This window comes from Echeneis naucrates, chromosome 9, assembly GCF_900963305.1.
Source record: "Echeneis naucrates chromosome 9, fEcheNa1.1, whole genome shotgun sequence".
NCBI classification, from domain to species: Eukaryota; Metazoa; Chordata; class Actinopteri; order Carangiformes; family Echeneidae; genus Echeneis; species Echeneis naucrates.
In genome coordinates, this window is record NC_042519.1 from 8670943 (window position 1) to 8683550 (window position 12608).

The 12608-nt window shown below is 41.4% G+C and overlaps 1 protein-coding gene across 1 annotated transcript in view; it reads left to right on the top strand.

Moving 5' to 3' along the window:
- pdlim2 (PDZ and LIM domain 2 (mystique)) overlaps positions 1–10914 on the top strand; it is a 31654-nt gene extending 20740 nt beyond the window's left edge. The window contains exons 7-10 of the mRNA XM_029511603.1: positions 5087–5205; positions 8680–8828; positions 9495–9606; positions 9794–10914. Coding sequence (XP_029367463.1) covers positions 5087–5205; positions 8680–8828; positions 9495–9606; positions 9794–9986 — 573 coding nt within the window. The 3' untranslated portion in view covers positions 9987–10914. The remainder of the gene's footprint in view (positions 1–5086; positions 5206–8679; positions 8829–9494; positions 9607–9793) is intronic.
- The last annotated feature ends 1694 nt before the right edge of the window (positions 10915–12608 follow it).

Below are 12608 nucleotides of genomic sequence, written 5' to 3' on the forward strand. Positions count from 1 at the left end.
ACACAAAATATTTTCTTCTTCCTTGAGGAGGGCGTAACAGAAAATAATTGAGAAGCACTGCCTTAAGGTTAGAAAACTAGATATAGCTTCTATGTCATAAAAGCTGTTTTTAAAGATACATGTGTAGAAGAGGAGAAGCTGTCTCAAAACCTGAAGCTGGGTCTATAGTCTGACCAGCATTATGCCATTTTAAGTCTGAGACCCTCGGTAGAGCAGCTGCAGTAGGATACGGGGCAATGAAAAAGGTAAAGAATGTTAATGACAGGAATTTTGATATAAAAAGGATGCCCCATGTTCAGTCATAGATTGCTTTTTATTTGTTACAGAATGTGGACACAATAATGAGGCTTCGCTCAGACATAATTACAAGGCAGGGTCCATCAGTGACAGTGGATAACGAGTAGGTTACCAGCAGCCTCAGGTCTTTGCTCAGGACCTCCACCAATGCACACTGTACACAGCTCTGATTATTACCCAGCCCAGGATGTCTGGTGTCCCCTGCCTCATTCTAGTTTAGTAGTCATGTCTGTGGTGGAGACGGTGAATAAGCAGTTGTAGCACTTTCTTAGAGCAGTACCAAGCTTCCCAAAATAAAAGCTCCTATAAGCATTGCTCTTGTGTGCTGCTGGCCCATGCCCTGTAATTGAAGCTGCTGGGTGGTAATGATGATGATGCAGAGTGGCTTGCATGGAGCCAGACTGAAGGCTGCTTCACTGGCACTGTCCCCAATGTCTCCCAAGGGCCTTGATCTGAAACAGCTGCCCTCACTTCAGTTGCCATTTCCTGTTTGTTTGTGTCTCGAGGAGTCAAATCATTGGAGGAGCCTTGAAAGTGTTTGAGTGACTCTCTTTCATGGTTTGCCTGTTCGTCCTCCATTTTCCCGTTTAGCCTTTTCTTTGCCAGTCCCTTAGTCACTAAATCACTGAAGCCAAATCGTGTCAGATTAATTGGAGCCTATTTGTTACACTGCACAAAGTCACATAAGAGTGTTATATAGCACCAAGGGGCATTTTTTTAAAACAGAGAGGGGAAGAAAAGGTGGCTATATTACTGATTTCAAACTAATTATAAATGACCGATATCAAATGTTTTTGAAACTTTATGACCTTAATGTAGCTCTACCAAACAGTTGTTGGGCAACAACACCCTTCTGCTTGGAGAAAGATGGCTTGCCTGGGCTTGTCAGGTTGCACCTGTTCACAACAGGACAGCATGAGTATTGACAGATTTCATTTTTTGTATTTTCACGTGTTCAAAACCCAGCAAATGTCACATTTTTCTGCAACATTAGGGTATGTTGGGCATGCTGGGATAGGCCCCAAACCCCTAAAGGAACTAAGTTCACAAAATGGATGGGTGATTCAAATAAATAGCAGTTTCAAGAGAAGTTTCTGCATCTAGTCTAGTCTGTCAACATTTATGCAGATTTTGTATTTGCAGAAAAACACATCCATAACACTGGTGATTTCAACATGAAAGCCCTTGAAAACATGAATACATAAGATTTGGAATAATGGAAGAATATTAAACCAATTATAAAGACTAATCCAAAATATTGACACAAGCCATGCCATATCAGCAAAGTTTTTTTTTTTGTTTTTTTTTTTTTGTTTGTTTGTTTGTTTGTTTGTTTTTTTTTGGGGGGGGCGCTAATTGGTTCACAGAAATGGGTGCCATCCTTCCCATCTCAACCCCAGCCACTTGTAACCAAATGCCAGAACAGTAATTTCTCATGTGAAACTCCCATAATCTATCTAACTAGCTCATAAAGTGGAGTTTTAGTTTAACTTGTATGAAGAAGCTGTTTTTTGACATCTTGAAGATGTCATCTTGTGTCTGTAGTACAAAATGAATAAGTTGGCAGACTTGTGGGTTAGTTGCGTTATTGCATACAAGGCTCAAGGCCAGTAAAACATTGATTTGGGCAGTGATTTGCCGTAAAGATTCTATTCAGTGAAAATGCATGGAGAACTTTAGGAAAGATAAATAGGGATAGGAGAAATTGTCATGCAAAATTATTTCATTTACTTGAATACAGAAATAAAACAATTTTTAATCATTTTGCACTAGTTAAATAATTGCAACATCGTCATTACAATGTCAGTACTGAAGTGCATCGTTCCAAAAGTCTATACATTTTAATTACTGAGACGTCTCATTCTGTAAAACCACTGTCTGACCACAAATCAACAATGTCTCTTTAGGTCACACAGAGGGGAACTTCTTCCTCCACAAATTATCTTTGACTTTGGGGTGTGCAGGCAAACACAAACTGACAAAGCTAAGTTTAATTTATGCCTGACATCAAGTTAACTAACTGGGTTAACATTCATTGGTGGCAGATGTAATGACGTACCACTGCTTTGTCATTTTAACGATGCACTGCTGTTGTAATGATTATTGGCGTTGAAGCTTGGTGAACCTGTCTGTCAGTGAAATGCCACTGCTACAAAATGTACATATCAGAAACACTGATGAACTCTTGATTATGTTTCAGTGCAGCTTTAATCAGCGCTTCCTTCTTTGGTCAGCCACAGGAACCAGGAAGAATTGGCAGATTTTTCTCCAGTGGTCTCACCCATCTCTGAAACATGCTGCCATCCAAGATAGAATAACAGGCTTTCCCCAGCACGCCTGTACCCCTCAAGTCTGATGGTGGCTGAGGCACAGGAGGATTAATGACACTGCCATGGTGCATTTTACCGAAGACATTGCAGCTCTGAGATGAACTGTGTGCAATGATTTGATGGCTGTCAATGGTGCAGTGATGATTTTAGAACAAGGATGTTTTTGGACAGCGCAGTATAAAGCTGTGGCTGGCCTTGCCATAGTAACTTCTGTGAGATTCTGGCATCATATACTGCAGGATGGATGATGTTGATGGGAGAACTGCTCAAGTTTTTTTAACTTTCCAAGGTCAAGCTCAATCACAGCTGCATTCTCCCTGTCACAGTCGAGTGCTTGTTTTTTCTGTCTCCTTCCTTTTTGTTTTTCTTTACTTCATTGCATTCCTCTGGAGTCTCATAGATTAGAGTTGTGATTTTTATCCCCAAATTCCCCTGCTGTTGCAGAGCTTGAAGATCCACACTCAGTAGCCGAACACTTATATAACATAAGTTTGGTTTGTATTAGTGTGGGTTCATATGCACATACTGTATGGCTTCAATGGATTCTCCTGAAAGAATCTCTTAAGTATGCATCTCTATCACATATATGCCCTTGAGATTGGTTCACAGCAGGAGAGGACATGGATGTGTATTCTTGTTCTCTGCAGGCTCATAAGATCACATATTCCATATCATCAGTTATTGTGCTCACTTTATCTTGGAAGGAATCACAGGGAGATGTCCCAATGATTGTTTCTGGTAAAGGCCTCCTGGCAACCACCAGTAATCTGCCCACTTGCTAAGGAGAAAGAAGAGGAAAATTGGACTCAATTGAGAACAGAGACATTGTTCAAAGACTTGCTGAATTGGAAGCGGGTCCTGGCGCTGGGCACACAAATATTTGACTTCATCAGTGCCGCAGTGTCAGCGTCGAGCTCCAGTATCAGCTCCAACTCAGACCAGTGTGCCAGTACCAATTCAAAGACACTTGGATAGAGCATGCTCTGGTGATGGTTGTTGAGGGAGAAATACTCAGTGAGCTTTCGTGTCAAAGCTGTTCTTTTGGGTTGTCCGTGGGCTGATTACACTCAGTTTTCCTGGACTGTGCACAGATCTTAAAGGAACAGAGTTGTTACCCTAGCCAGGCGGAAATTGTGAAACTGTTTAAGTTCCTTTTTTCCTGTGAGAAATACTTTTTCTGGAATATTGCACTGATGTGCCACTATTATTATTATTATATGGTCAGATGTCAGACAATTTTTGTGGACGGTTTACTTGTTGGGATTCCTGACAGTAAAAGCGTCTGGTTTAAGCTATGTGCTGTTCCAACTCAGTCCAGGTGTGCTGTGTTTATTGTGCCTATGTACCAGAGGTTACTTTCACTAGTTGCTCTCTAAAACCCTCGTATGAGATACTTTAAAGTTAAATAAATCAACCTTTGCACTCAATGTTGTAATTGTGTGCTCCTATCTTTGGCTTGAAAGAACAGCTACAATAAATAATGCCATTGGAGAGTGCGCTGAGACCTTAGTTCCACAGTTTCTTGTGTACAGTAGGTGCATGGCTCCCTCTTGTGTTTAAAAAGTCAAAAATATTATTTACCCAACTCAGACTTTGCTCACAGTCCCCCTCCGCCCCCCTTAATTACACTGTCACAGTAAGTCCTCAGTTCAGCAAAATAAGAAATGTCTTCTCTTGCTCCAAAACGAGGGACACTGTTTTTGACGACCACAAATAATTGAGATTTGCATTGCAGCTGGAACCCATTGAAGTGCATGCTGGCTCTGCTTTCCCCCTTAAAACAGCGCTGGTGCTTGTGCCAAACATCTGTTGCCCCACAATCTATTATCCATCAGCTGAGGGGCAGAGGTACAGCTGTGATTATAAATAGTAATCAAGGTAAAAAAAAATACGGTGCTGGAGGTAGTTGTATCTGAACTGAACTTGAACTGAATTGTACAGTAGAAACAGAGTACAAAGCATGATATGTAAATGTTGACAAATTGTACTGTACTTGAGATGGAAGGAACTTCAGCCAGTTTCAGTAATAGGTATCAGTAATGTAGAATGAATGAATACCAGTGTTTTGCAAGTGGTCTTTCTCAATCCAGAGGTCATTTAAGATCCAGATAAATCTCCCCATTTGGAAAGATCCATCTTTCCTACATGTTGGTATGTCAGACTTTTATTTTTTATTTTTTTTTAATTCCAGGTTGTCACACAACCACAGATATATGCTTTGTCAGAGCCACAACACTGTTTGAAGGAGTGATCCAGAAACGCTGCTGGTGAAGTCCTGTCTCTGTGCACGACAGGGCTCTTTTTGTAACTCCTTTACAGTAACATTGCATCATTGTCTAAGCACTTGGAGAAGTCAATAATCTGAAAACATTCCTCAACTTTGTACTGCAAACTTTTCAGCTCCAGGATGTTTGCCTTTCACACTTTCTCATTTTCTTGCTTTTCTGTTCCCGCAATAGGAGTTCTCATCTTCAGACTACAGAAACAACTCTGTGTCCAGCAGAACCCCAACCCCACCAGGACGCTACTCACCCCAGAGTCCTATCGATCGAGATATATCCATGTCTCCACGACGCAGGTAAATTGACACCAGTGACATCACAAATGCAAGTCCTCCACTGGAGTCTTTTGATTATTATTAAATAACTTTATACAAGTGCATTTTTGTACTTTTTTTTTTTTTTTTTTTTAAACCATCAAATGTAATTTAACAATGAAAAATGATACTTAATCATAACGACACACAAAATCAGTTCCTCCACAGAGCCTAGAATGTTTAAAACAACTGAAGCTTACATAGTACATAGTGTTCAAGCCATCATTCCACAACACCTACACATTTTAACCTTAAGAAATAAACTTTGGAGATATTAGTAGGTAATGTTGCTTTGATCATGTTTTTGCCGTATTCAGCATACTGTAAGGTCACATTAGTGGTTATAATATTGTGTTTTCCACCTTTATCTTAGAATCCAGACTATGCTATAAATTCCTTTGTATATTTGTCATTATTGTTTCCTGCTTTCAGAGTTTGTGTAAAGGGAATTGAGTGTGATTTGTATGCTGTGAATGGACTGAAATCTGTTATTCAGCTTGTGAAGTCACTGCTGTGTTGCAGCTGACTTGTCGCTTAAGGTGTTGGCAGCTGCGCACACAACTATTATGAGCCTTTCGCCTTTGGGAACCACCACCTGCAATTCGGTTTGCTTTTTCCTGCTTTGCCCGCTCTGAGGTGATGAAGCCGTAATCTGACTCTTTTAGAAGTGTGCGGGTACTTGTGTTTTTGTTTCAGCAGAGCTGACAATAATCTTGGTCTCTCTTATGTTATCCATTTGTCCAGTCTCTCTGCTGGAGAGCCCAGTGACTGTGTTTTCACAGTGCAGGGTGGTTGACTTTGGCCCCAGTTCCCTCCTGGATAACAACAGCTAGTGATATGACGTGTCAGCAACTGCACTCATATTTAAACACCTCACATTACCAAAAAAGTCAGATTTTTGCTCTCCCCCTGATTGGACCCCAGTCTAGAGCCCCCAGCCTGCACAGCAAGCCTCTCCCTGCTCCTTTAGAGCCAATCACAGAGTCCGTGACATCCATTTACCCACCCCTTTATGTCGCGTGGCCAATGAGTTTCAGCCCAGGGGCACACCTTTCAGTCAGGCTCTTGTTTTTCTTACTAGTCTGGTTTGGATAGAGGTGTGTGCATGTGTGTGGCATCTGAATGTGTGCTAGTATTGTATTGTTTTCTCTTGTATGTTCTGAAATGCCCTAGCACTCTTAGAAATAATAGGGTTGGTACTGTGTGGAATAGTTGAGCTCCCTCCCTTTGTTCTTTCCTTTTGAGGTGAGTCTTTTGAGCTTTGTCTTTTTGATCTCTCTTTTTTTTTTTTTTTTTTTTTTTTTTTTTTTTAATCTTTTCTTTTCTTTTCCAGGATGTTCTAACTTTGGTTTAGGTGTTACTGTGTCTGAAGCCGGATCAGAAATGTGGAAGGAATTTAGCCTTGCCATCTTACAGATGTGTTTTGACCACATGCATTTTGAGTCACAGCTATGACTAGATTGTTATCATTGTTCCCTTTTTCCATAGCCTGGGTATCGAAACCAGTGTCACTCATTTTAGATGCAGACAGTATATTTTAGCATTTGATGTGAGGATTCCCCGATGACAAAAAAGCTTGAAGGTTAGATGCTCTTCTGCTCTGAATCTTTCCCCTTGACTGTTCAGATGCATGTCATGCTCTCTGACCATCATTTCTATTTTCCTCCCATTTTAGCCGGTCTTTCCATTTGTTTTGAGGTTGCATGTGAGAAAGGATGGTGAGCAATGCAAAAAGGGGAAATGGATTGCTGAGGGTGGAGTTGAGCATGAGCAGAACTCAGAGGGTATGCTTTAGTGGTCTGTTTTCAATTTGGAACAAGTTCAATGAGGCAGAAGAGTCTGAACATTACTTTCAGTTGCGTGTTTGTTTTGCCTGTTTTACCATTTCCTGTTTCAGTCAGAATCATTCATGAGAAAATCATAAGGGAACTCCTCAATGAAAAAAAGTTGCACACTAAAATGCATATAAAATAACGATTACAAGGTAATAGTCCCCACTTTCAGATTTAACGGAATGATAAGTCCAGGACTTAAAAGGCCCTTCAATGGATAGTCCTGAACATAAAACTTCAAGCAAGTGGGGAGTTTATCTGGTCAAATGGGCAATGTTTTAGCTGGCCAAATCAAGCACCTGACTTTCGTCCAACCAAGCTTGTGTTTCACAAACTGAAGGCCAAAGCCTGAAGTGCTAAGTATTTTCTCATGGTTGCAGTTCATGAATGCTGTAGACTACAATGGAATTGACACCCAATATGTCACCCAACTTTATCCAAGTTTATGTTAATTTGACAAATTCCTGCTCAGTTCAGTGAACTGGGGAATTGCGTGAACCCAAAAATCAAAGTTTTTACCTCAGTATGGATTAGTGCAGAACCAATCAACACCAAGGCCTTGTAAACTTTTTGCCATCACTGCGTTATAGCACCACTACCAGTTAAAGGTTTGTCGGATGAACCAACCAGCTGGAAAATTCACCAATGTCACCAATGTCTCCTAACCCTAACCCTAACCCTGGAAAAGGTCAGTTTTTTTTTTTTACTTTTTAGTGACCTGGTTTTTGAAGCAGTTTGCTATATCGCTGTGGCAAGCAGCTTATATAAGTGGAGTTGGTGATTGTCTCCAAGAAGATTCTTCACAGCACAGGTGTGGGTAGATTTGCTTTGAGTGACAACAATTGGGACAGTCAGTCAGGTTAAGTTGACAGACTCGGGCTGACAAGCTGGCAACAGGAGGAAATCATCAAGCCACACCTGTTCCGGCTAATGTACCTGGCCAACAGGTTCTTGTTGACAGCAAACCCTCAGCAGCTTCCTCCAAAGAATGTGCTTTCTTTTTTTTAACTTATCAATACATTGTCAAGCTTTGAATGTGTTTTAGCAGTAGCAGCGAGGACTTTGTGTGCAACGACACATTAAGTGTGGAAGAAGCAGTAAAATGTAACTGCTTTTCTGACACACCAGGGGTAAAGAATTTGCTCATAAAATGAGGCACTATTCTGTTTGCTAATTACTTAATGAGCTGACAGCATATACTATCCTGACGTGAAAGCTTCCCTTCCTGCTCCCTGTGCAGTCACTAGCTGGAAATCCCAAGTTGTGAGTTTCTGCTACTTCTTGCCTCTGTTGCTCTTGTGGTGTGTTGTTGTTGTTGTTGTTGTTTTTTCAGTATGTGACTTTAACCTTTGTTCAAATTCAAAGGCCAACAGTGGAAGCTTCAGTGTCTTCTAGTGGGGCAGTTGGCTGAGCATACTGAACATGTGATATGAGAACTCTAGACTTCATGTTTGGAGGTCAAAGTCCCAAAGACAACTGCTGACCCTTGATTCACTTCCTCTGGATTCAAACCTGACTCTCAAATCTTTTCATAAACAATCTACATTAACAACTGAACACATCACAAAGATTTTGACCTGCAGTATGATTATAGTTAAAGCCATATTTTCCTTCTTTTCTGCAGCAGTTCAAGCTCTGAGTTTGCCATGCAAAGGTTCGACAGGGATTCAGAGGTGTACAAGATGATCCAAGAGAATAAGGAGTCCCGCACGGCACCCCGTCAGTCCAACACCTTTAAAATGCTCCAAGAAGTCCTGGAGGCTGATGAGAAAGGTTAGAAGCACTGTGCGCACAAATGTTCATTTAAGAATGTGCACAAACTTTATCTGGATGGATCAGACTTGTTCAGTGTAATTTAAAAGTACAACTTTTAACATCTTAAGCAGTTTAAAAAAAAAAAAAAAAAAGTCATAGTCATAGATGAGCAAAAGTTATGGACTGCAAACATTTTAGAGATTGATACTGGGTTTTGCAGTCACGATTGGTCCATCATGCCAAACGCAACATGATTTACATCATCTCCTGCAGTTGTTCACCAGCTGCATATCCATCTTGAAATCATCTGTCAAATGTGCATCAAGCAGAATGAGTGCAAGTTAAGGAATACTCACTTCCATATGGTCATCACCTGTGCTGGAGAGTGCAACTCTCCAGTGTGCAGTTCATTATATGAGCCGCATATCATGCAATGCATCTGTTCTCCCTTTCCTCCTTTGCCTTGATAGATGTAGGTGCAAATAAATCCAAATAGTAATAACATTTTTTCATGACGTGATAATGACCAATGTGTGGAAACCTATTTTATGAACCATGTCCTGTGGGTGATGACTGCTGGGGAAACACAAACATGCTCCACTGACAGCGGGGCAGTAAGTACTAGCTTGTCACAGCGTCGCTGTGAGCTGCTCTGTTCATGCGTGTGCGTGTGTTTGACTCCAGAGGCAGCCCTGCGGTTTCCAGGGAAACTCTCACCCAGTGCCCCTAAACCAACCACATCAGTGGGAGGAGTGAGCAAATATCACACTTGTGAAAAGTGTGGCACCAGCATTGTGTAAGTCTGTCGCCAGCTGTTGCATCCTCACTGGCGTAACATTGTTTTATACATTCTGATACTAACCTATTCAATCCTTATCCCAGTGAATCTTAAAATGTTCTTCATTTATAGTATCATGATAATTTGGAAATTTTGCTACTGTTGTCCAATTGACTGGTGTCTAACTGCGTTCATCTTTCCACAGTACACAGGCTGTGCGCATCACGGACGACCGCTTCCGCCACCCAGAGTGCTACACCTGCACAGACTGCGGCCTTAACCTGAGGATGCGTGGTCACTTTTGGGTTGGAGATGTGATGTACTGTGAGAAGCACGCCAAACAGAGGTACCAAGGCCCAGGTAGCTCCCCTCAAGCCACCGTGTCCCCTCGCCGATGAATCAGCCACTCCACATCTGTCCCGCTCAGGATGCTTGTTGCCCTCAAGATCCACTTCATATGACTCAGTTACAGACCTTGGGATGGGACATGGAGTGGACACTGATTAAATATCTGGCAGAGGATCTTTTTTGTCTGATCACATTTAACTCTTGCAATATTATGATTCACTTCCTTGCCTTGCTAATAATTGTATCAGAGTTAGGGCTTTGTTTCTTAACAAGGTTCAGCCTCCACGGTCTCTTTAGGTTAATCTTAGCTCTAATGATGCACAGCTGTCATGGACTCCAGCCACATCACTCTGAAGGCCAGATTTACATAAAAAAAAATACTTTAGACGAACTCAGCAAGACTGACTCTTTGAGGATCTGGATAGCATTTGAAACTCCTGCTGGCACAAAGGGACCAAAATCTCACCTACACTGCATGCCATCTTAAAAACCATACTATATACATACGGTGCTGTGTGGATGGGTGTGTGTGTGTGGGTGCATGCTTTCACATGCTGAAGTGCGTAAGCTTCTGGATGCCTTCTGTGCATGTGTGTCCGCGTGAGTAAAGAAGGAGAGAGGGGAGGGGAGGTCCAAGTTATAACAGACACAAGGAGTTTTTGAGTTTGGCCGAAACCCTTCAGCTTTTCTGCATTTCTTTTATAAGCAGAAGTAATGAGTAAAAATAATGGAAAAAAACATATTTGCTGACTTGTTTTGATGCTTATAAGGGACTATAGAGTCATTCAATATAAAATATTTTTGATGTTTTTGTGATTAAACTGTTTTCTATAATACAAACCATTTAAAATGCATCATGTATGCACGGGGCATTTGGTGTGAAAAGGATTGATATATTTGTCCAGTCACAGCAGTACTCACAGACACATTATGATGTCTTCATTTCATGTGGCACTAATAAAATCGCACAATCTGAAACTTTTTCAGTGAATGTGATTGTTTTGGAAGCTATTTTCACTTTACACTATCCCTCATTACTTAAACACACTGTTTCACTGTTTCTGTAAAATTCTCCATTAGGGACTTCACTTATACAAAGATGAAGATTTTGTGTTGTACATTTAAAAAAAAAACAAAACTCCACAGGTCTCCCCCCTTGGGTTGGACTGAGACTGAAATATGATTCCAAGTCACCCTTGATATATGAACTTGTAGGTCAATCGTTTACTGCTGGATGGATTTAGTATTAATAAAAGATGGGAGCATCCACATCACTGCTGGAAGAAGACAGGTTCAACAACTAGGGCGTCGTCTGCTAAAGACCTTTCTGCATATTACAAAGGTGAGTAACATGTTGAACTGCTGAATGTGATATGTAAAGCTGATCATAGCCAACAGCACCCTGGAGTGATCTACAGCTCTGTCACTCATGTAATACACTTTACAAACAGAGGGGGGTAGCACCACTACAGCTTCAAACCCGAACAAAGAAACTGGAAAATAAGGGAGGGAGCAACAGTGGACCCTCCAAAATCAGAACAGCTGACTCTGTCATACAGTCCCTTTGCTTGGAGAGACAGATTTTTGTGTGTGTTTGTGTTCGTGTGTTCTCTCTTAATCCAGCTGTACATTGGCCCATTAAAAAAAAATACATTTTCAGTATTTATACTGGACTGTATCTGCTACTGACTATAATTCAGCAAATTATGAGTTGATGACCCAACGAATTGTTAAAATGGCTTTATTGTCCACCATAAATCTTTGATTAAAGCCATGCACCCAGGAAATGCCAGGAAATGCCAGGAAATGCCAGGAAATGCCAAGAACTGCAGCACTGTGGGGCCGGGCCCCTGTGTGCTGCTGCTCTCACACCACTAGATGTCACGGGTTCCTCAAGAAATACCCGGCCACAGATCAAGGCTGAATGTTTGCATCCCTGCTGGATGATTTCTTCTGTTTATCTACGAGCAGAAACATGAGCCTGAGCTGCACTCACTCAGTCTGCCTCATGTCTCTGTGCTGAAACCACCTTTCTTTTTTTAACTATACTTGCTGCAGTGTGTGACTTCTGAGGACAAGTGGAACATGCCCGAGAGGAGTCCGCATCAGCCGTCTTGCACGTTGTCTGATGTTTTTTTTTTTTTTTTTTTTGGTTTTTTGTTTTTTCATGTTTTCTGCCATCACGAAAACTTCCATCAAAGCCTCCCTGAAGACATTATCTCAGTCTTAACTTTTTGAGTCTCCAAGCTTCTCTGTGTTCTACCTTTCCATTTCTCAATACCCCACCTGGAATGGAGTCCAGATGTGGAACAGGGGAGAAGGAGAGATTGCTTGCTTGGCTATAAGAGCGAAGGGGCTGTGGGGAGCATGGAGAGAAAATCTTGGAACGACATTAAAGTTTGTCTGGATGCCATTAAGTACAATTTGATGTAATGTGCAGTTTGGAACGTGACATTCTAAATGGAAACTGTGCTCTCCAGATGAGAGAGATTTGGGCCTATGCAGTTGGAGGGGGGTGTTGTACTTGAAGCCTTATTTAACAGCTTGGATAAACAGCCCTCTGTTTCGTTGCTGAGTGGGCGCCCATCTACTTCTTGTGCTTTTCTTTCAATAATCACACTGGCTGTCTGAGCCTGCTCCAGCATACAGTATCATATACAGGAATAACAAAC